The 24,438-nt window shown below is 37.2% G+C and overlaps 2 protein-coding genes across 3 annotated transcripts; both read left to right on the top strand.

The window, feature by feature from the left end:
• The first annotated feature begins 108 nt into the window (after positions 1-108).
• On the top strand, positions 109-6,073 carry LOC130943304 (protein ROLLING AND ERECT LEAF 2-like). Its single transcript, XM_057871126.1, has 4 exons — positions 109-2,164; positions 2,753-2,967; positions 3,445-3,668; positions 4,458-6,073. Exons 1-4 carry the CDS (start codon positions 535-537, stop codon positions 5,251-5,253), a joined length of 2,865 nt encoding a protein of 954 aa, XP_057727109.1. The 5' UTR covers positions 109-534; the 3' UTR covers positions 5,254-6,073.
• Positions 6,074-13,222: 7,149 nt separating this feature from the next.
• On the top strand, positions 13,223-16,530 carry LOC130944714 (protein disulfide-isomerase-like). 2 transcript variants are annotated; one of them, XM_057873191.1, is made up of 11 exons: positions 13,223-13,485; positions 13,865-13,895; positions 14,002-14,289; positions 14,367-14,555; positions 14,658-14,783; positions 14,941-15,078; positions 15,162-15,281; positions 15,435-15,552; positions 15,643-15,755; positions 15,891-16,121; positions 16,195-16,530. In XM_057873191.1, the coding sequence occupies exons 1-10, from the start codon at positions 13,301-13,303 to the stop codon at positions 16,116-16,118; spliced, it is 1,536 nt and encodes a 511-aa protein (XP_057729174.1). In that variant the 5' UTR covers positions 13,223-13,300; the 3' UTR covers positions 16,119-16,121; positions 16,195-16,530. The 2 variants fall into 2 exon arrangements, with proteins under 2 accessions (XP_057729174.1, XP_057729173.1); XM_057873190.1 differs by having other exon boundaries at positions 13,225-13,485; positions 16,223-16,530.
• The last annotated feature ends 7,908 nt before the right edge of the window (positions 16,531-24,438 follow it).

Raw genomic sequence — 24,438 nt, 5'->3', positions numbered from 1 at the left:
CGTTCTGTGTTGTTGTTTTTGCTGCTGCCGCTGTTGCCATTGCTATTAACTATTCATTCTGTGACCCTCTGAATCAGAAAGCCCCCCCAACTCTTCACCAATCTCCATGCTACTTTCCTACTTTCCTCCATTTCTTTATCATTATTATTAATTATTCACACACTATAATAATAACAACATAACATCCCTCCTTCCCTCTTCAATTTTTGACTAATTTAATAATATTTCCGCTTAAATTAAATTTAAAAATTAATATCTGAGGGGTGATTGGAAATGATTCTGCTGGTTCCCTGAACCCTGATGAATCCATACATCTCTCTTTGCATTTTAACGGCTTGATCTCTCCCTCGTTTTCCACCCCAAACACACACGCATTTTCATGCTCTCTCTCTCTCTCTCTCTAAAAGAATGCAGAGCTGACTGAAACACTGAACAGTACGAAACTCATCAACACAAAAACAAACACCACTCCTTCTTCTTTCTTTGTCTCAATGGTGGAATGACCATCATGACCCTGCTTCTGCCGTGACGAACATGGGATGCGGAGGCTCCAAGGTGGACCACCTCCCACTCGTCACTCTCTGCAGAGAACGACGGGACTTCCTCAGAGCCGCTTCCGACCACCGCTACGCCCTCGCCGCTGCTCACGTCGCCTATTTCCACTCCCTCAGAGACATCGGCGAAGCGCTACGTAAATTCGCCGACCACGACCTCGTCTTCGCCACCGCCTCCGCCTCCGTCACCGGCTCCTCCCCCTCCCCTCTCAGCTCCCCCGTCCTCACATTACCCTCCGACCAAGGAAAACCCTCTAAAAACACAAAAACCAAAACCAAAAACAAAATCAGGGCCTCAACTTCTTCAACTTCCATTTCGCATGGCGGCGATGCTTCCGGGAGCGACGAGATCGACGGTGGGTCACACATACACCTGTCCGATTCAGATTCCGAATTGCGCTCTTCTTCTTCGGGCCACATCCACATCGAAGACGAAGAGCACGATATTGAAGAAGATGACGAAGAAGCATCACCACCTTACGGGTACGGATATTACCATGATCATGAACCACAAGATTGGGGGCACAATCCACAAGGGGAAGGGTATAATAGTAATCATACATATGCTTTCTACATGAAGAGAACCGCGCCTCCTGGAAGATCCATGATCTACGAAGAGCCACAGACCCGTGTTGCAGAGTCGGGTCAATGGCCCGACCCGCAAAATAGTTATGGTGGATACGGGTTTGGTTACAATGGTAGTGCTGGTGGTTATTTTGGGTTTCCGAGCGGTTCTTCTCCGCCGCCTCCGGGGGCGGAGTATTCTTACTACGGTCAACAGAGGACAGCTTCGCCGGCGGCGCCTCCGCCGCCTCCGGCACCCCCATCTCCGCCGAGGGTTTCAGCATGGGATTTTTTGAATGTGTTTGATAGTTATGACAATGGTTACTCGGGTTATCTATCTTCTCAGGGGAGGTATGGGTTTGGTTCGATTTCTAGTAGCCCGGATTCGAATGAGGTGAGGGAAAGAGAAGGGATTCCAGAATTGGAAGATGAGACTGAGCAAGAAGTGCTGAAGGAGGTTCTCCATAACCACAGGGAGAAGGAGAAGAAGAAGATATTGAATGAGGAAAAAGCACCACCAATGCAAAACCACCAACAACAAAAACAACATTTTAGGGAGAGGGATTTTGGAGAAGGTACCTCAAATTCAAAGGCAGTGCCAGTATCAATGCCCCAACAACGAAAACAACAAAGGAAAAATGGTGAGGGGAGTTCCAATAAGACCGTGAGGTTCCATGGAAGCAGTGATGATAGTGGTGGTGGTTCTGGTTCCCTTCATGAGAAGGAGATTAAGACTAGCAGCAGCCCTGACACCATTGTTTCTAGGAGCTCCCCTGAGGAGGAGGAGGAGGATGGGGAGCGGTTAGGAAGGAAGAAAGGGGTGACTTTTGAGGTAGAAGCAACCGTCTCGGCAGTTGATGGGGGTGATTCTTCTTCAAAAATGAGTAGCTTGACCACTTTGTCTCCTCATGGAACCAGGGATTTAAAAGAGGTTGTTCAGGAAATCAGGGATGAGTTTGAGACTGCCTCTAATGTTGGGAAGGAGGTTGCACTTCTTCTTGAGGCTTGCAAGCCACCCTATCGGTCCAGGGTTGCTCCATTCAAAGGTATCAATGTGATTCTAGACGTTCTTCGTTTCATAGCATTCTTGTTAGATTCTTGTGGTTTGTTAGCTTTTGATTCTGTGTGTGTATACTAGTGTTGTTGCTCCATTATAGACAGCTATTAATGTGTATTATGTTAATGTTGCTTTTCTTTGCTTCTTTGGTTGAGTGATGAACCTGTTCAGATGGGGGAACTTCTTTAAGCAATCATTAGAAGATAAATAGAGGCATGTGTTGTACCACATTAACCTAATAAAATTAGATTTTGATGTTATCAATGAGCTGTTTACTTGATTAAATGGAAGCAGGTTTATTTTGGAATAGTTGTTTTAAGACTTTCAGCTGTAGATTGATTGTGATTTCATAAGCCTCAAGAAAATGCAGGTGCCGTCTGACATAATGGTCTATGTAAGATGAATTCTTCAGATGGTTTTTCTACTAAATATATGTTGTGGGATTTTATTGATTTCATTCTTTGAATTTTTACTCTCCATACCACCATAAACAGTGGCCTCTAAGTATTTTAATGAACTAAATGTTGTGAATGTTACTGTTTCCAGATCTAATATCCTGATGTGTTTTTTCCTCCAGTTATGTTTTCCAGAATCGTACATTCATTGGCACCTTCTAGGTTACCGTCACATCCTCCATCTAGGCCTCCAGTGCAGTTATCTTCTAGGGCAATGAAAATGGCAAAAGCATATTGTGGTGAACCTGGGAGAGAGTTCAATACAAATCCTTTAAACCTTTCATCTACTTTGGAGAAACTTTATGCATGGGAGAAGAAACTGTATAAGGAAGTTAAGGTATGAATATGACTATTGAAATTAACCAAGAGTTAACATTCTTTTACGGTGGAAACTCACATGTAGTTGGGTGAAAGTGATAGTTAAGAATTGTTAAATGATAATTTAGTCAAACATGTCAAATCTTTTAATAGTTTTCAATAATCAACTTCACATGAAAACAACTGCATGTGAGTCTCCACCTTCTCTTACACAAATGATCTGTTAATTATAAATGGTAGGACCTAAAATGATCTATTTGTCAATATAATCTAATTTTTTTAGGAAAAAAAAAGCTTCTACATTCCCTTCATATAGTTTCCGTTTGACATCCGCGTGTTGGAGAGGATTAAACTCTGTTATTTGAGGTCCAGTATGTCTTGGATATGTCAATCGTGAGCATGGATTGTTTGTTTCATATTTATTCTAGCTTAGGTAATTTTTTTCTTTGCTCATTTCAGTTGTGTTTACATGTTCATAATTTTTCTCTGTTCTCAGGATGAAGAGAGGTTACGATCTATTTATGAGAAACAATGCAAGAGGCTGAAAACATTGGATAATCGAGGAGCTGAATCTACTAAAATTGATGCTACTGAGGCATCAATAAAAAAGTTGCTGACAAAAATAAATATTTCCATCAGAACTGTGGAAGCCATATCATTGCGGATACACAAATTGAGGGATGATGAATTGCAGCCTCAACTTGCAGCTTTGATTACTGGGTATTGAATTTCTTCACTTAATCACTATGTTAATGTTTATCTGTGAGTGCTTGGTAGCGTCTTACCATCAAGACAGTCTTTGAAAGGGAAATATTTTTGGTTGGGAAGAGGAGCAGGGTGGGTGGGGGTATTATTTCAAATATCAGTTTGTTTGGCTGTTTCTTCTTCCCTTTAAGGATTAGATTGAAGTGAGTAATGATGTATTAATGATTATTCTTATCTAGTCCCAGCAAAAGTTGAAGCGTCACATCATTTTGGCCTTGATTTAATGTCTTTGTGTGTGCATTTAGATCTGAGACAGTGAACCTGTAATTGTTATAATGTATCTTTCGGGAAATTTAACCAAGTTAAACCCTCCTTTTGTCCTCAAAAGATGCTTCAGCCAATTGGTCTCCATCAAGTTTCATTAACAAAATATCACTCCTCTATCCATGCCCATATAAGGATGGGAAATTCCTAGTGGAAACTCTTGGATGAAGGAGGTCGAGAATGGATGGTGATTATTAGGTTTTTAACATGGCAGCTCAGATATTTAATTGAGGATTTTTATCTTCAATAACGTGTGCTTAACTGCTTATATCTTTTGGAGGCTAAATAGATGATAAAAGGGATCATCTCTTGTAAAATGGGAGCTGGTTGAACACTTGTTTGAGGTGTCATTATTAACATTATCCTTTCTGCTTTTGTATGTCAAAATCTTGTGTTTTCAATCATGGTTGAATTGTTCTTGGCTTCTCCCTTTGCTATATTGTCTACGACTTGATTTGACTAATAGTTCATTTGAAACAGATTGACAAGAATGTGGAAATTCATGCTCAAATGCCATGAGAAACAGTTCCAAGCTATCATGGAGAGTAAAACTCACTCTCTTAAAATTAACACTGGTTTACAAAGAGACGAAAGTTTGAAGGCCATCCTAGAACTTGAAAAGGAGCTTCTAAATTGGTGCAGTCAGTTCAACAATTGGGTCAGGATGCAAAAATCATATGTTGAAAATCTGAACGAGTGGCTCAGAAGGTGCCTTCTCGATGAACCTGAAGAAACCGCTGATGGTGTTGTCCCCTTCTCTCCTAGTCGAATTGGAGCTCCGCCAGTTTTTGTGATCTGCAATGATTGGCATCAAGCAATGAGTAGAATATCAGAAAGGGGGGTGGCAGATGCCATGCATGAATTTGCCCAAAGACTACATGAGCTATGGGAGAAGCAAGACGAGGCGCAACGTCAGAGAATCAAAGCAGAGTATCTGAAGAAAGACTTTGAGATGCAGCTTCGAACCTTGCGCAGGGAAATGGGAGATACAGAACATGTGCATGATAAAGTTTCGCAGAAGACAGCACTGTCAAAGGGTCATTCTGAAAGTGGTGTTTCACCACTAGATGATCTAAAAGTGGATCTAGATTCTATGAAGAAGAGATTGCATGAAGAGAGAGCAAAACATAAAGAAGCCATCAAGCAGGCCCGCGATGCAGCTTCTAATAGTTTACAAGCAGGTTTAATTCCCATATTTAAGACATTAGAAAGTTTCACTTCAGAGGTGGTGAAGGCTCATGAGCAAGTCAGGCTTCAAAACACTAAAGCCTCGTAATAGAGATGCTAGCTGTCTTGTTTCGATTTTATGGCTTGAGATTGCATTTACCCAAGTGTGGATCGAATGAGGGAGTTTAGAGAGCATGGGATCATTATGCATCGGAGATTTAGCACTAACCACCATTTTTGCAGCTAGAATTAATGTTGTACCGTAGGGAAGTGCCTCTTGAAATATACCATACAAGAGGTTCTATCTTAGAATAACTTTCAGCAACAAAGGTTTGGGGTGCTCAATGTTCAGGAAGTAGTTATCTTAAATCATGTCCTGTAACACACTTCATCCTACAGTTAGGTAAAATTTTGTACAGAAAAATTCATTTATTGGTTAATTGGTTGTAGGTGGTTGTATATTTTATTCCATATGCCTAGGACTCTAGGAGTAGGAGGAGACAGGATGTTAGCAAGAGTTTCAAGAATGATCAAGTGAAGCAAAATGTGCTTTAATTTGTTGTATTCTCCTTTCTTTCTAGTTAGTGTTACTAGTGTTACCCAAGTTGTGTTATATGCAATTGCTAGGCCAAATTTTGAATTGTGAATCTGAAGTGCATATATATGAAGGACTACCAGGTCTAGAGAAAGTAAGTGAAGGAAGAATGGAGAGTTTGAAGATGAATGGGAGTGTGTGAAGAGAGGTTGAATTCTGCTTGGAAAGCAAGAGTCGTAACATTGTTGGTGGGTTTTTATTTAGCAAAAATGCTATTTATACACCAAAATCAGCCACTAAAATTAGTCATCAATGTATTTGTATAGAAATATATGTGTGGTTTAATTTATTTTCAATGTGTATCTGTAATTTGTATTTCGACATATATTTTATATTGGTGACTAATTTTGGTGGTTGATTTTAGTGTATATGCATTATAGTTGTTTATTCAATCTTACAAATGCACCATACTTTTTGGTGATTGAAATAAACTAAACAAAGAAAAACAAAACAAATAAAATAAAGAACTGCTTAAATAGAGAGACAGTCCCGTTTAAAACTTCTTAAACTCCTTCCAAGGTAACATAAGTTCCATTTGATGCAAGAGCTTTATTTTCTGAAAATGATTGCTTATATAACAATAGAAAATCGGTGTATAATTTAATGTGTTAATATTTTAACTATATCTTTTTATGATATAGTTAATTTTAAGAGAAAAATCCAAAGAGCTTTATTTTCTGAAAGTGATTGGTTATATAACAATAAAAAATCGGTGTATAATTTAATGTGTTAATATTTTAGCTATATCTTTTTATGATATAGTTAATTTTAAGAGAAAAATCCAAAATAGTCTTTGACAATTATCTCAAAAAACAACGATGCATTTGAAAAAAAAAACCCAACCTGACCCCTGACAATTACCTCAAAAGGACAACGAGGCCTCTGTGCAAAAAAAAAAGTCAATGTTTTTTTTGGCACAGTGACTAATCAGTCCCAAAAAAAAGGTCAGGGGCTGGATTTGATGTTTTTTTTCTTGGGGGCTCGTCCTTTCGAGGTAATTGTCAGGGATCGGATGGGGTATTCATTCTAATTTTAAAAGATACTTAATGAAGTGCACTGTTTTGGTATATCAGAAGCGTACTTTTTTTTTTGGGTCAATAAGAAGTGCACTTTTATTTCAAACATTTTCCTCCTTCGAGCTTATTTTTCATTTTTGAATCTTCAATTTTATTTTTTTTTTGCCATCAAGTGGAGGGAAAAAAAAAATAGTTTTGGCATCAAGTTTTATAGGATGTAAGCATTATATAGATGACTTATACTATGATTTGTGTTGTAATTTGCGGTATGTTGGTTATCCAAATTTGTTTATCACTTTTATATGTAATTTAGAATGGTCAAAGATCAAGCGACTCTTAGACTTTTTACATTTTAAACCAGTAGATCATTTTGATATTGTTTGTGGAATGTTTAAAATAAAACCTGATATGCTAATTAAAGATTTGAAAAAGAAAAGATTCTTTGATAAATTTGTTGTTGGTAAGATGTACATTAAAAAAATAAAGTATATACTATTTTAAGAGGGTTAAGTATTTTTTTCGTCCCTAAGGTTTGTGGTGAAAATCAAATTCGCCACTGACATTTTTTTGTTATTAAAATCATCCTCAACGTTACAAAACGATATAAAATTGTCATTTTTTACTTCAATTTTATTTTTTGACCAAATTATTCTTAATAATTAATAAAAATAATAAAAATAATATTAACAAAACAAAACAAAAACAAAAACACCCCCCACACCCCAGTATTCCACCCTCATCTCCAATCACTCTTTCCTGTTCCTTTCCCATTCCGTTCCTCCTACTATCTTCGAACTCCCCCCTCCCCAAACCCCAATTTTTCTTCTCTTCTTAAACAAAAACCAAATTCAGCAACAGCAACAGCCAAATTTAGCGACAACAAATTCAACAACAATCGCAAAATAAATCAACAAAAATTTTAGATTTAACAACAACTCAACATTCATCAGCTACAATTTCAAATCCAAAATCAACAACAACAGAAATTTTTTATGTTCTTCAAAAATGAAAAAAAAAAATAAAAATAGGAAGAACGAAAAGAGGAGGAAGGAAGTGACGGTGTGGAACATATTGCTGCTGGCGCTGTCTGTAGGTGGTTGAAGAGGATGCCGTTGCAGGTGAAGATCCCGTAGGCCTCGCGGTAATTGACAGTGTACCAGTGCGCCACGCACTTGGATGCAGCGTAAGGGAATCTCGGGTGAAACGGTGTGGTCTCATCCTGAGGGAGTGGTTTAGACCTGAACATCTCCGAGGATCTCGCCTGGTAATACCAGATGTGCGAGCTCCCGGTGGCGGAGAAGTGGGAATGCACGGCCTCTAGAAGGCAGAGGGCCTCGATGGCGACGACGGTGGCGGTATAGTCGGGGATCTCGAAGGAGATGATGACATGGGACTAGACGGCGAGGTTGTAGACCTCGTCGAGGAAGATGGTGTCGAGCCACGTCGGATGGAGGAGGCGTCAGAGAGGGGGGATTCGAAGAGAGTAGGAGGAAGGGGATGGGGAGGAAACTCAGGAAGAGAGATCGGGGATGAAGGTGGGGTGTGGGATATTTTTGTTTTTGTTTTTTTAATATTATTTTTATTAATTATTAAGGATAATTTGGTCAAAAAATAAAATTAAAATAAAAAAGACGATTTTATAATATTTTGTAACGTTGAGGATGATTTTAATAAAAAAAGGTTGGGAACAAATTTGATTTTCACCCCAAACCTTAGGGACGAAAAAAGTACTTAACCCCATTTTAAGAACATCAAATACATTTATAGTTTCTAATATGTACTATATTATTTTTTATGCGCAAATGTTCATACAATTGAATTTCAAAAGCTACCACATGCTCACATTTTAATATTTTTGGATTTTTTAAGTAAATTTTCATATTCGAAAGATATAGATAAAGTAATTTGTGCTAATCAATTTGAGCATACAAAGTTATACAAAGTTGTTAAAAAATTCATGATTTATGGTCCATGCGATTCTGCAAATATATTTTCACCATGCATGAAAGAAGATTGCTGTTCAAAGTTCTATCCCAAATCTTTTGCTGATTTAACTACTATTGATGCTAAAGGGTATCCAATATATAGAAGAAGAAAGACGTGTTGTTATGCTGAAGAAAATGTGACTCTAGTATGTTGTTCCTTATGATCTTTCTTTGCTAATAAAATATCAAACACACATGAATGTTGAGTGGTATAATCAAAGCAGAACAATTAAGTATCTCTTTAAATATATAAATAAAGGTTACGATCGCGTTACTGCTATTTTAGATAATGCTCATGAATTCATGACAATATATGCATATCTCATTCATTCTAGAGAACCTGTTGTAGATATATATATCCCCATGTGAAGTTGTTTGGAGATATATGCATATCTCATTCATTCTAGAAAATTTGTTGTATAGAGATTATTGAGTTTTCATTTGTCTAGTCAAAATCTAATTCTATATAAAGATGGTAAATATATTGATGATATTTTATCAAAATTCGGGGGTGATCAATCAATGTTTACTATATGGATGGATGCTAATAATAGTTACTTAGAAGCTAAAGAGTTGACGTATTCTCAGTTTCCAAAATTCTTTGTCTATAATAAAAAAGAAAAAAATCTAATAAAAAAAAAGTGTGATTATACTACTTTACTACGTACTTTCAACATGTGGAGAGTTATTTTATTCATGAATGATACTGGATTTTGTTCGAGGTCCTACCAACTATGACCAAATCAAAAGTGTAAATGGCGTTATTCACAATAGTTTTAGAGATGTTTGTTTTGCTTTGGGATTACTTAATGATGACAGAAAATATATTGAAGCTATCAAAGAAGCTTCATTATTGGAGTTTAGGTGATTATCTAAGGAAGCTTTTCACTGTAATATTAATGTCAAATAGTGTGAGCATACTAAAACATGTTTGGGAAGAAACTTGAAAGCTTCTATCTGATGATATTTTGTATAATGAAAAAAATTATCTAAAAATTCAGGTTCTCTTTTAATTCTAATAAAAATTTATTTTTTAATGATCCATATTATATTGCTTACTATAACTTTCTTAATTGTTCTTATATTTTTGTTTGTTTGCAGATTTATCTTTGACTGATGATCAGCTAAAAAGAAGATGCTTATATGAAATGGAGTTGATATTGGAAGATAATAAGAAGAACTTAAAGAAATATCCTCCTATGCCTTTTCTAGAATGTTTTGTGAAGTTGAAATTTTTAAATGGTTTAATTTATAAAGAGCTAAACTATGACAAAAATATTTTGAAAAATGAATTTCAGACATTATTCTCATCCTTAACACAATAATAACGAGGTGTTTTTGAAAAAATTGTAAAAGTAGTTTCTAAAGAAAATAGTGGAGTATTCTTTGTATATGGCCATGAAAAAACAGGTAAAACTTATTTCTGGACAGTTTTAACTTCTTTTCTAAAATCAACAGAAATAATTGTTCTTGTTATTGTATTGAGTGAAATTGATGCTTTGCTACTACTTGAAGGTAGAACAGTTCATTCTAGATTTGTTATACCATTAACAGTACATACAAATTCTATATGTAATATCAAATAAAATGATGAAGTAACTGAGTTGTTAAAGCAAACAAAGTTTATCATATAGAAAGAAGCGGCTATGATTCATAGATATAATATTGAGGCAGTTGATAAAAATTTAAAAAACATTATGTCATCTATAGATAAGAATAACGCTAATTTGGCTTTTGGTGGAAAGGTAGTGATTTTTGGTAGAGATTTTAAACAAAATTTTTTTGTCATTTCTGGAAGTGATAGGGCAGAAATTGTTAATGCAAGCATATGTTCCTCTTACATATGGGACTATTGTAGCGTTTTGAGACTTACCAAAAATATGAGATTAGAGAAATCTTCACATGCTAATAATGATGAATTGGCTTTGTTTTCACAATAGATCTTAAATATTGAAGATGGCAATATAGGCAGGCTTAATGATGGCATCTCTGAAATTATGATTCTTACCGAGTTATTCATATCAAATTTTGAAGATCCTCTTAGTTATATTATGGATAGTATATATCCAAACCTGTTTGAAAATTACTTGGATTTTAATTGGTTGCAATCACGAACAATTCTTTGTTCTATGCTTGATGTCGTTGAGAAGGTAAATTACCATGAAAATTTCAAAAAATGAAAAACTTTACTTGAGTTTAGATAGTATTGACAAATCTTATGAAAGTAGCGAGTATGTTACTGAAACACTTATTCCAGAGTTTTTAAATATCCTCCAATGTTCAAGATTACCTTATCACGCTTTGAAGTTAAAGGTTGGGATTTCTATAATGCTTTTTTGAGAAATCTAGATCAATCTGCAGGTTTGTGTAATGGCACCAGACTAATTATAACAAGGTTATCTAATCATGTTATGGAAGTAGAAGTATTAGTTGAAAGCTATCTTGACAAAAAAGTTTTAATCCCACTCATGTGTATGTCTTCTCGCCTTCTCAATCACCATGTCCTTTCAAATTGGATAGGAGACAATTTTCTATTGTTGTCTCATATGGCATAACCATCAATAAAATCAAGAACAATCTCTTAGTAATGTTAGAGTGTATCTTTCTAAATTCGTGTTTAGTCACCATACAACTTTATATTGCTATATCTTGTGTTTGAAATAAGAAGGGGTTGAAAATCCTTATTCACAATAGAGAAGGACATACTTTGAGAAGCATAACAAATTTTTGTATTCAAAAAAATTTTCTCAAATTTAAAATAGCATGTTATTTTTTTATTACTACTATTTGTATTTTTTTATTTATTATTTTTGATTCTACATTACAGTTAAACATTTTAGATATTTTTATTATATTCTATCAGTTAATTTTGGTCTAAATATATCTGTAATTTTTTATGGACAAAAGTACTAATTTGTGTATAAATATATGTAAGGTTTAATTTATTTTTAATGTATATTTATAATTTGTATTTCAACATATATTTTATACTAATAACTAACTTTAGTAGTTAATTTTAATGTACACATATCATAGTCGTTTAATCAATCTTATAAATGCACCATAAGAGCCTGATTTTTTAAAAGTGATTGCTTATATATTAGTAGAGAATTGTTATATAATTTAACATGTTTAATTAAAATATTTAATATAATTTGTGTTGGTACTTTAATTATGTCTTTTATGATATAATTATTTTTAAAAATACTTAATGGAGAGCAGTTGATTTGAAACTGGTGTCGTCATTGCAAAGTGGTTTTTTCTTTGTGGAGTGATGGATCCAGGTACTATTAGGTACTAAAAGTGGAAGAAAAGGTGACGACGTCTTTAACATTTTCACTGCTCTTTGTTGGACATTGTGAAAAACATGTAATAAAAAAATATTTGAAAATGAGAAGATCCATGTCCAATAGATTTCAAACTCAACAAAAAAAATTTGTTAGAAGAGAAGACAAATTTCTTAATTTTCTAATGTATTCTTTTTTCTTAGTTTATTGGACTATTGGTTATTTATATAGTCACTTATTATGATTTTAATTGGGACAACTCTGCTGCTATTTTTTTGGTTACATATTAAACTTTGTATAACTTTCTTAAAGTAATATAATTATCTTATTTTAGAAAAAAAAAAGGTTAATGAAACGCACCGTTTTGATGTAAAACAGAAGCGCACTTTCATTTCAAACATTTTCCTTCTTCGAGATTACTTCTCATTTTTCAACCTTCATATGTTTTTTTTGGGGTCATACAAACGTTCCATTAAATTGTGGTAATTATTATCCAAAAACAAAGATTAGCGGATGAACTTAACCAAAAAGGCAAAAATGTCCCACCATATTCACTGACCGTGTATTACTGGCCCCTAACTTTCAATGGGCCACGCAATTACTCCAAGTCTTTTAAGTCTACAACCCAAAGTGAGAAACAAAAACGGCTATCATTCGCAATTTCGCGTTACCAATTTCTTTATTACGTAATAAGTACCCTTCCTAGCTTGGGGGTCCATTCTGCGTTTGACAAGTATATCAAGCAAGCTCCGTTCCCACATGGCACCATTTAGTGACTGACTAAAAAGGAAGTATATATTAAACAAATTAAGTTTGCAATTAGAACTTTCTACACAGCAAGAATCTCTTTATTAAAGATTTTTCAAATTTCCTAAAATTCTATTATTTTTATTAAAATCGTAATTAATTAATAAATATTCTTAAGATATACCGGTCAACCAAAATTCAAATCATAGGAAATTTACCATATATTTACCAGAGTTACCAAATTTACAAGAGAAAACATCGGTGTGACAAGATTGGTCCAATGGGGATCCACCACGTAAGATACAGAGGCCACGTGGGGACAGTAGATTCGGTGTTGCTCGCTGGAGGCACAGTTAGAGAACGCAGCCAAAAAATATCTGAGAGGTTCGGTCACGTGTTCATGCCATGTTTCTCTCACTGTACTTGTGAAATAACGCTGCTAATAGCTGCTTTTACTTATAAACTATCTACACTATTTTTGGTACGAATCTGCATAGAAACTTTAGAGAGGAAGTGAGTTGAAACGATGTCGTTTAGGGTTCCGATCTGCTTCCTCTTTCTTTCACTCCTACTCGCGGCTCCTCAGATCTCCGCCGATGAATCAGCATCGGAGGCCAAAGAGAAGGAGTTTGTGCTAACGTTGGATCATTCTAACTTCTCCGATACCATCAAGAAGCACGACTTCATCGTCGTCGAGTTCTACGCACCTTGGTATGCTCCGATTCTCGCTTCTCTTTTTTTTTTTTCCGTGTTGTAGATCTTGTAGATTTTGCTGATTTCTGGTCCCAATGTCATAATTTGTCTATTTTGTTTTGTGTAATTATATATTCGATTAGTGAAATCCATTGGTAGATTTGTATATTTTTTGTCAAAATTAGTCAAAAAACTGGTTTCAGCTGGTAAATTTTGCTGTGTTCTACTATTGTGTGTAGCTTAATTTGGTGTGTTTTTTTACTACGCTGATAGAATGCCAGAATTTTAGAATGCGTTTTCATGCAGATTATGAATTGTTGGTAATTTTAGCGCATTGCGATTTCGGTTGTCTTATCTAGTATCATAATTTTCAATGTTCTTGTTTTCGTCTTTTCAGGTGTGGCCACTGTAAGAAGCTTGCTCCGGAGGTAATAATAGTAGATTGTTGTCACATTTTATTTTTGTTTTTAAGTTTTAAATTCACATGGTAGGTTATGCGCTTGCTGAATTTCTGTTGTTTTTTCGTTCATGCAGTATGAGAAAGCTGCTTCCATATTGAGCAGTCTAGATCCTCCCGTTGTTTTGGCTAAAGTTGATGCCAATGAGGAGAAGAATAAAGAGATCGCAAACGAATATGATGTTAAGGGCTACCCAACAGTCAAGATTCTTAGAAGTGGGGGAAAGCACATTCAAGAATACAAAGGTCCCCGTGAAGCAGATGGCATTGTTGAGTATTTGAAGAAACAGAGTGGCCCTGCATCTACTGAAATTAAATCCGCCGACGATGCTGCCGCTTTCATTGGCGAAAATAAAGTTGTTGTTGTAAGTGACCAACCATTGTGCTTTTGCATGAGTGTAAGATATGTTGGAGTGTAATCTTATTTTTCCTATGTTTCCAGGTTGGGATTTTCCCTAAATTTTCTGGGGAGGAGTATGAGAACTTTATCGCATTAGCAGAGAAGCTACGTTCTGATTATGACTTTGGTCACACCCTTGAGGCCAAACACCTTCCACGGGGAGAATCATCAGTTACCGGGCCTGTTGTCAGGTTATTCAAGCCATTTGATGAGCTTTATGTTGATTTCAAGGTAGTGTTGATTCCTGCATATTGATTGTTTCAAAAATAACATGCTTTTAGTGCTATCTTATTAGGCTATATCTGACTTTTCATTGATGTCACATGCTTGTAGGATTTCAAAGCGGAAGCTCTAGAGAAATTTATTGAAGATTCTAGCATCCCTGTTGTGACTGTCTTCAACAATGACCCAAGCAACCATCCTTTTGTTGTCAAATTCTTTAACAGTCTTAATGCTAAGGTAGCATGCTATCTAATTCATTCAACGTTAAGCTTGTGTATATATCATACTGATAGATGTGTTTTATTTTTTTATTATTTTTAATTTTTTACTGAATCCCACCTTCAGGTATTAATTTCCCTCTTACTTGTTTACGAACTCATGTTGGAATTTCTAGGCAATGCTGTTCATCAACGTTACCAGTGATGTTGCTGAAGCGTTGAAATCGAAATACCGTGAAGCTGCTGAACAATATAGATCACAGGGTGTGAGCTTTCTGGTGGGAGATGTTGAAGCTAGTCAAGGAGCCTTCCAGGTTTGTGTGAAAATATTTAACATTCTTTAGTTATCTTTTGCTTAGTACCAATGTTTGACAATATGAATGGTCTGTTTTGACAGTACTTTGGACTTAAGGAAGAGGATGTACCTTTGATCATCATACAACATAACGATGGAAAGAAATTTTTCAAACCTAATGTGGAGCCAGATCAACTTACAACCTGGTTGAAGGAATACAAGGTGATGATTATTATTTATTATTGTCATTGTTGTTATTATTATTAATTAGCCTATTACTTAAAGGATATATTGCATATTCGACTTTAAATATTTTATTGTTGCTGTAATTTGTCATGGTGAATATTTATAATTTATTTTCTCTGAATATTTCAGGAAGGGAAAGTTGCACCATATTTGAAGTCTGAGCCTATTCCTGGAACTAATAATGAACCTGTCAAAGTGGTAGTTGCTAACAGTTTTGACGACGTCGTTTTCAAATCAGGGAAGAATGGTATATTCTAATTACTTCCTTCTATTTGTAATAATTTTTCCTTAGCCCTCGGCAGCTAAAATAATTTAACTAATAACATGAACAATGCAGTTTTGCTGGAGTTCTATGCCCCGTGGTGTGGTCATTGCAAAAAGTTGGCTCCAATATTGGATGAAGTTGCCGTCTCATATCAAAATGATGCTGATGTTACCATTGCCAAACTGGTAAGAAATGTTTCCAGCTTTCGCCTTGCATGATTGTGCTGATATAATTGTTTCAATTGGTGTTGTAAGATGCTTGGTGCCAATCAGTTTGATACAATAATAGTCCACATAATTACTTCAAATGTATTGGTGCAGGATGCAACTGCCAACGATATCCCAAGTGAATCCTTTGATGTCCAAGGTTATCCAACAGTGTACTTCAAGTCTGCAAGTGGAAAGATATCACCATATGAAGGTGACAGGACTAAGGAAGACATCATCCAATTCATTGAAAAGAACAGAGATAAACCTGGCCAAGAACAAGAACAAGAACAAGCAAAAGATGAATCTGTCAAGCAAGAACAAGGAAAAGATGAGCTTTGAAAGGTAAGCTTATTTTTAATTTGTGATTTTAGTTTCCTCGTCTTTTCCATAGTTTCCCATTCATATTTTGATTTAGTCTTTTCTTTTCCTCCTCCTTTCTGCAGGAAAAGCAGCGGTTCCTTTTGGCGGATATAGACACACTATGACACTAAGTTACATGTAGATGAATCTTTGTAATTCAGAATCAAGCATGTTTGTGAATCTTAGTGCCAATCTGTCTCCCTTGGTTTAGTCTTTTATCGGGTTTTTATTTTTATTTTATGTTCTTCCTTAAAAACAAGAATAAAATGGGAGTTTTTGTTTGGCGTAGTAGTGCTAGACTGCTAGTAATCTAGTAGAGTTACATACTGGAAAATGTTGTGGGCTGTAAAACTTTGATTCGCGTTAATTTAGATGCTGTTATATTCCCTCATGACCCTGACCCTGACCCGAGTGCATTTTATTCTCTCTCTCTCTCTCGTGATAATTTGAAGTTCAGGTTACTATGAGTTAAACTCCAAAATGGTTCTGAGATTGGCGTTTTGCACTGAAATTGTCCCTGAGATTTCAATTGCACCAATTATATCCCTGAGATTGAAAAAATGCACTATAGTAGTCCTTCACCCATTTTCCATTAACGACGTGATGACATGGCATGATGACGTGGATTGTAAGTGACACGTGTCACTTCATGATTTGGCCACGTGTAATTGTAGGATGATGTGGTGACCAATGACACGTGGCATGCTGACGTGGATAATTGTGCCACGTGTCACAATGTTATTTGGCCACGTGTCCAGTTGTGCCACGTGTCGCAACAGTATTTGTCCATGTGTCATCCATTATGCCATCGTTGTATGTGCACCAAATTAGTCCCTCACTTTGCATTAAGTGACTCATTTTAGTCCCTGAAATTGAATGTCGTGCACCAAACTAGTCCCTTCACCAATTTTTTCTCTTTTTTTTTCTATAAATTCAAAATTCTCAATATTTTTGAATGTATTAATTTTAATTCTATTTTTTCACATGTTCTTCAAATAAAAGTGTTTTTATAAAATGTTTTTTCTCTTGCGAATACCCTATTCGCCGACTTGGAGTTAACGTGAAAGCTTTTCAAGCACGTTCACTACCATTTCCAACCTCTTTCAATACTTTTATAAAATATTTTTTTTCTTGCGGATACCTCTAATAGCCGCCGTCTTAGAGTTGACGTGAAGGCATTTCAAGCTTCCCTCGTTATTATCTCCGACCTCTTTCGTCTAGACTGCAGAGATCAAAAGTGGTAGTGAGGGTGGTTGAAGTGCCTTCAATCTAGCTCATTTATACATAACGAAAATGTGTATTTCATAAGAAGAAAATATTTATTTTAATTATTAATTTCTTATTAAAAACACATGTTTTTTTATGAAAAAATGTGTCTAATAAATCATATAATTATTTTTTTTTAATAACTTACTTATATATTACAAAATTTACCAATATTAAATTATTAAAAAAATTATATAATTAAAACTAAAATCCTAAATTTTTTTATAAAAGCACTTGTACCAAGATATTAAAATTTTAAATTAAAAAAATAAGAAAAAATTGGTGAAGGGACTAGTTTGGTACACGACATTCAATTTCAGGGACTAAAATGAGTCACTTAATGCAAAGTGAGGGACTAATTTGGTGCACATACAACGATGGCATAATGGATGACACGTGGACGAATACTGTTGTGACACGTGGCACAACTGGACACGTGGCCAAATAACATTGTGACACGTGGCACAACTATCCACGTCAGCATGCCACGTATCATTGGTCACCACATCATCCTACCATTACACGTGGCCAAATCATGAAGTGACACGTGTCACTTACAATCCACGTCATCATGCCATGTCATCACGTCGTTAATGGAAAATGGATCAGGGACTACTATGGTGCATTTTTTTCAATTTTAGGGACGTAATTGGTGCAATTGGAATCTCAAGGACGATTTCAGTACAAAACGCCAATCTCAGGGACCATTTTGGGGTTTAACTCGGTTACTATTTTCCTTTTATTATTTTTTGTGCTTAAATTACTGTTTTCCATTTTGGTTGGATAATTGATGTTTTAGTTGGCGCAGTAGTTGGATTAAGAATGAACTTAAAATGTAAATGGACATGAACCCAATGCTTCAAAAATCTTTATCCGACAAAAGTAACTGTTAGATTTTTCATGTGGATCAAATTCCTTGCGGTGTTATCACTCTTTAATCTTGTTTTGAATGATTCGGTTACACGATTTATTATCTCGAGTGATCCAAGGACATTCCTTTGAGACATTCCTGAGTTTTTATCTGCATCTTTATTGCACCCATTTAGTGATTAAAATTTGTTAAGACTAAAGTTCTTTTCGTCTGTCCATAAAAATTCTTCAAATGGATTTTCCATTTTTATTTTAATATTTAAACCGGGCCTAGACCAGAAACCAAAGAACCCCTTTTCAAACACAGCTCCAATACACCCCAGTCCAGACTACACAAGGCCCAATCGTGAGAGACATTAAGGTTTCTTTTACAAAATATTAATTCTTTGAGTCAGTGAGTTTGTAGAGTGGGTATGATGATTTCAAGAGAAAAAAATAAAAAGAAGATTTAACTCTATATTTTACCAAGCAGTTATTCAACTATTCATCTCTCACACGATTACAGAACTAACATTTTATAATATTATAGGGTATTAGTATTAATGTTCTTATTAATCTATTTTTTGATAAAATTAAGAATAATAATAACAAATTTGATATTAGTCAAGATGGTAGTATATTACACTAAAATTAAAATATTATTGGTTAAACTTTTGGTATCAACAAAATATCTTTTATAAATATCGTAAAACTGAACCAAACGAAAGCACAAGCTATTAGGGACGTAAATTATCGAATCAGATCGAAAAATACCATAAAACTGAATCAAAATTTATAACAACCAAACAAAAAAACAAAAAAAATTATTTTTTTGTTTTTTTTTTAATTTAACTTATTGGTTCAATTTGGTTTTCGATTGGTTTGGTAGAAACTAAACCGAACCGAAAAAAGTGTTTCATAGTGGTTTTTTTTACCCGTTTATTCTTAGTTTAGCCTAGTAATAAAAGCCTAAATCAAAATCTCTAACTCTTTTTCTCTTTCACTTGCGCAGTCACCGTCACTCAAACATTCACTCACCCACAGCTCACTTCCATCTTTCATTTTCCCTCCTCCATGTAACCATGCTTGAGAGAATGAGAGCCTGAGAGAGCGTTGTCCACCATCTAAGTAGTCGTCCATCGTTGTTCGAAGTCGTCGCAAGTCGTCCATTCATCTCTGTCGTAGACGTAGCAAAGAGTTGGAGAGCGTCGTTGTCTAGCTCGCAGCGTCGTCCAATTTGCGCCCTCATGCAGTCCACGCTGTCGTCTAGTCCGCGTTGTCACAACAAACCCTAAGCGGAGTAGCACTCAAGTCGCTGAGCCCTCTCCTGCAAACAGCAACTAAACAATGTTTTCTTCGGAGGTTAGAATTTGATTTTCAAATTTTTATAGTTGATTAAAGGTACATATATTAGTTAAATTCACAAATCAATATATTGTTCAGCCATTTTGCGAAAAATAATCCATTTTTTTAATTTCGCAAAAGTTGACAAATACTCTTTGTAGTCTGTACATTGAAAGTGTCTTTTACATTTTCCAAATAAATCAACTTTAAAGTAATTAACCAATTTAATTTGTTATCAACTTATCTTAATTAGGAAGATGAGTTTGACTAAAATTATTGTCCCTGATTGTTGTTGCTGGTCTGTTGTTAATTAGGAAAACGAGTTTAACTAAAATTTATGTCTCTGATTGTTGTTACTGGTCTGTGCTTAATTAGGAAGATGAGTTTGACTAAAATTATTGTCCTGATTATTGTTGCTTGTATGTGCTTAATTAGAAAAACGAGTTTGATTAAAAGACAAGTTTGACTAAAAGTCCCTGATTGTTGTTGCTGATCTGTTCTTAATTAGGAAGACGAGTTTGACTAAAATTATTGTCTCTGATTGTTGTTGATTGTTCAATAGCTTATATTTATAGTTTATAATCTATATTGATTTCTTTGTTTTGTTTTTGTAGAAATTGCACCAATCGGAGAAGATGATGATGAATCTGATGTGGATTCAGATTAAGCATGGTGGTTGTTTTGAATTTTTTTAATTTTAAAGTGGTTGTTTTGGTCTTTATTTAGTTTTACAGTGTATTTTTTTTGTTATTTGTTAGAAATTTTTAATTATCTCTGTTTTTATATTTAATTATTAGGACAAGTTGAAATTTTATTGAATTTGGATGTGATATACTCTTGTTATTTTACTTATTTTAATTTATTGACTATTTTAAACTTTATTTTTTAATTATTTAAATTCTATTTATTAACTTTAAAACATAACATAACACATGGATTCAATTGGTTTTTGGGTCAAAATCAAATCAAACCAAACCAATTATATCCCTACATGCTATGTAGTTGCCAGTGACAATAAAACATAACATAACACCTTACTCCTATTTGGAATTGAGATCCGACACCATATAAGAAGGGATTTGTCTCTGAAAAACTCTGATTTTACTTTTTGCGATAAATTTGACAATTTATTTATGATTCACATACATAATAAAATTATGACAAATTTTAGGGATTAATAAATTTTATAATTTATAATAATTAATTATTATTAATATTTTTAATAGTATGAAATTATATTTAATAGTATAAAATTATTTATTTTTTTATCAATTAATTATTGGTCAAATTTTAATAAAAATATTGATCCGTTAATTTTTTTTAATTATTTTTAGTTTTCTGCAACCATAATAATCAAAATATTGAATATATTTTATATTAAATTATTTAGTCAAATATATTAAATTATCTATAAATTTTCAATAATTACGTTTACATAAAAATATCTTCATACAACTTCACGTAAATGATTTGAAGAGGTGTAACATAAAATATAGTTGAATTGAAGCTTGCCAAATTAAAAGTTTCAAAGTGTTCCTTTTATTTGTCGAAATCATTTCTCATTAACACTATCACTTTCGTTTTATAATACTAAGACTTTAAATATTTAATATAGCTAACATATTTAGATACAATTGATCTAATTAATCAAGATGAAATATGTTACGGCCTGACTCAAAAGGAAACTTGGGCCGACCCGACTCACTCACTATCCGACTTGAACGGTCGGATGATGCGCCCCTACCGACCCGCACACATGTCCGGGATAGCTGGCTGCCACAGCTGTACAAGGAAACTTCGAAGAAGGTGGGTACTGCCCTCGTGGGATCCACATTTGACATAGTATATAAGGGGAGGGTCCTACCCCTCCCCCAAGATACGTCACACATTCTACCTAACCACCTTCTCACCTGCACACTAACTGACTAGAGCGTCGGAGTGTCTTTGCAGGTGACACCCCCTTCTTCCACAATGAGAGCTCGGCTACCCGGCTGACCCGATCCCTGCACAATCGCGATCGAAGCGTTCCCACCTCCTCAAAACTCCACCCGAACCGTCCGGTAACCATTCAACCGAACATTGGCGCCGTCTGTGGGGACGCCTAAATGGAAGTCGTGCCGGGCTTTGGAGACAAAGGCCGAACAGCCGGCGCAGAGGGGGCAGCCTCTGTCGCCTCACCGGGAGGACGACGAAGGTCCCCCCGACAACGCACCGAGCCACGCAGAAGGACTCGAGAGACGCGACCCTTCGGAGGAACTGGCGGTGACAGCGCCAGAATAATGCAGGAGCTACGCCATAGGGTCCAGAACCTGGAGCGATAACTAGCCGATCAGGAGCATGATCGACGAACCACCGATCCTAGCTACTCCCCGTCCCCTGAAAGCCGGGAGAGAGATTCCCACCGGAGTCGCCCCCAGCATGCCTCCGGTTCCAGAACGGAAGTGGAAAGCACCCGAGAAGATTCGCCCATCCCGAGAAGACGAAACGACACAATCATCTACTCCCGAGGCATGGAAACGCGCCACACGGGACGAGATCGCGAAGACGGAGAAGGGAGGCCTGTGAGGACACGGCGACCCGTGATAATGGGCGCCACCTCGTTCCATCGGTCCATCCTTGTGGTCCGGTTGTTGAAGTACTTCGACAAACCAACGGACATGAGGTACGATGGAACCCAAGACCCTCTGGAACACCTCACGGCCTTCGAGGCTAGAATGCATCTGGAAGGAGTAGGAGACGAGGTGAGGTGCTGGGCCTTCCCGGTCACCCTGGCAGGACCTGCGATCCGATGGTTTAACGGCCTCCCGCAGGGATCCATCTATGGGTTTTTGAACATCAGCCGTGCCTTCTTAGCTCAATTCACAACACGAATAGCAAAGGCAAAGCACCCGATCAACATGCTCGGGATAACCCAAATGCCCGCGGAGCCGACCAGAAAATACCTGGACCGCTTCAACGACGAATGCTTGGAAATTGACGGCCTAACCGACTCGGTGGCCAGCCTCTATCTGACGAACGACCTCCTCAACGAGGACTTCCGAAAACACCTTACCACGAAACCGGTTTGGACGATGCACGAGATCCAAACGGTAGCTAAGGAATACATAAATGACGCAGAAGTCAGCCAGGTCGTGCTTGCCAATAAACGACACTCCGGCTACAATCAACCTAGGCAACAAGGTAACAGAGAGAGACAGAAAGAACATGCCAAAGAGGGAGGGCCGAGCAAGGCACCCAGACCGTTTTCCCGGATCGGGAAATTCACCAACTACACTCCACTCACTCTCCCCATCATGGAAGTTTACTAGCAAATAGCCGAGAAAGGAATCTTGTCTAAGCCCCGACCACTCAAGGACCATACGGGGGGAAACTAGAGCCTCTACTGTGACTACCACAAGGGCTATGGGAACCAAACACAGGACTGCTTTGACCTGAAGGATGCACTAGAGCAAGCGATAAGAGATGGTAAACTCACAGAATTCTCCCATCTTATAAGGGAGCCGAGGAGGCGACATCGCGACCAAGACAACGAGGAGGGCAAGACCTGGTCGACAAAGCGGCGACAAGAGCCAGAAGACAAAGACCACGGTCTCACCGTGATAAACGTAGTAACCGCCAAAAACACCGCACCAAGGTCTAGATCGGCGCACAAGAAAGACGCCAAGATCCTGGCGGTCTCCTCTGCGCCGATGCGAAGCTCTAAGAAGCCCCCATCTATCTCCTTCGGCCCGAAAGACCAGTGGTTCGACGAGGCCCCTGAAAATCCACCCGTGGTCATCACGGCTAGGGTGGGAACCGGCCTCGTCAAAAGGATCCTTGTCGACACGGGGGCAGACTCGAATATTATGTTCCGCAACGTGTTCGAGGCACTGGGATTAAGGGACACCGACCTATCGTCTCATCAGCACGGGGTCATCAGGTTAGGCGACCACTTCATCAAGCCAGATGGAGTGATATCCCTGCCGATTTCCGTGGGACAGGCCCAAGGCCGAAGATCGGCAATGGCTGAGTTCGTGGTTCTCCGAGATTCCACGGCCTACAACATCATCTTGGGGAGGAAGACGATTAACGATGTTGAAGCAATAATCAACACAAAGCTACTAGTCATGGAGTTTGTTACCGACGACAGATCTATAGGGTCCATAAGGGGAGATCTAGAAACGGCAGTCGCTTGCGACAATGCCAGCCTCTCCTTAAGGAAGAAATCTAAAGAAGCGTCGGGGGTGTTCCTAGCTGACCTAGACGCCAGGGTAGACGACAAACCCAGACCAGAACCAGAGGGGGACCTGGAAAAGTTCAGGGTCGGCGACACGGAGGAAAAGTTCACGTTTGTCAATAGAAACCTTCCACATGAATTGAAGGAGCCTCTGGTAGAAATGATCAGGGCCAATGGGGATCTGTTCGCCTGGACACCGGCCGACATGCCGGGCATAGACCCCGAAGTCATGTCACACCACCTGGCCGTCAAGTCGGAAACACGCCCGATAGCCCAACGGAGGAGAAAGATGTCGCGGGAGAGGGCGGAGGAGGTGGCCAGGCAAACGGCTAGCCTCCTAGAAGCACGTTTCATACGAGACCTAGACTACTCGACTTGGCTCTCGAATGTAGTTCTGGTAAAGAAGTACAGCGGCAAATGGAAAATGTGCGTAGACTACTCCGACCTTAACAAGGCATGCCCTAAAGATTGTTTCCCCCTCCCTAACATAGATGCACTCGTCGACGCGGCGGCGGGCTACCGGTATCTGAGCTTCATGGATGCCTACTCCGGCTACAATCAGATACCGATGCACCGACCCGACGAGGACAAGACAGCATTTATATCGCCTGGGGGAACCTTCTG

The sequence above is a fragment of the Arachis stenosperma genome, chromosome 8 (assembly GCF_014773155.1).
Source record: "Arachis stenosperma cultivar V10309 chromosome 8, arast.V10309.gnm1.PFL2, whole genome shotgun sequence".
Lineage (NCBI taxonomy): Eukaryota > Viridiplantae > Streptophyta > Magnoliopsida > Fabales > Fabaceae > Arachis > Arachis stenosperma.
This window is presented reverse-complemented; position numbering and strand designations above follow the sequence as displayed.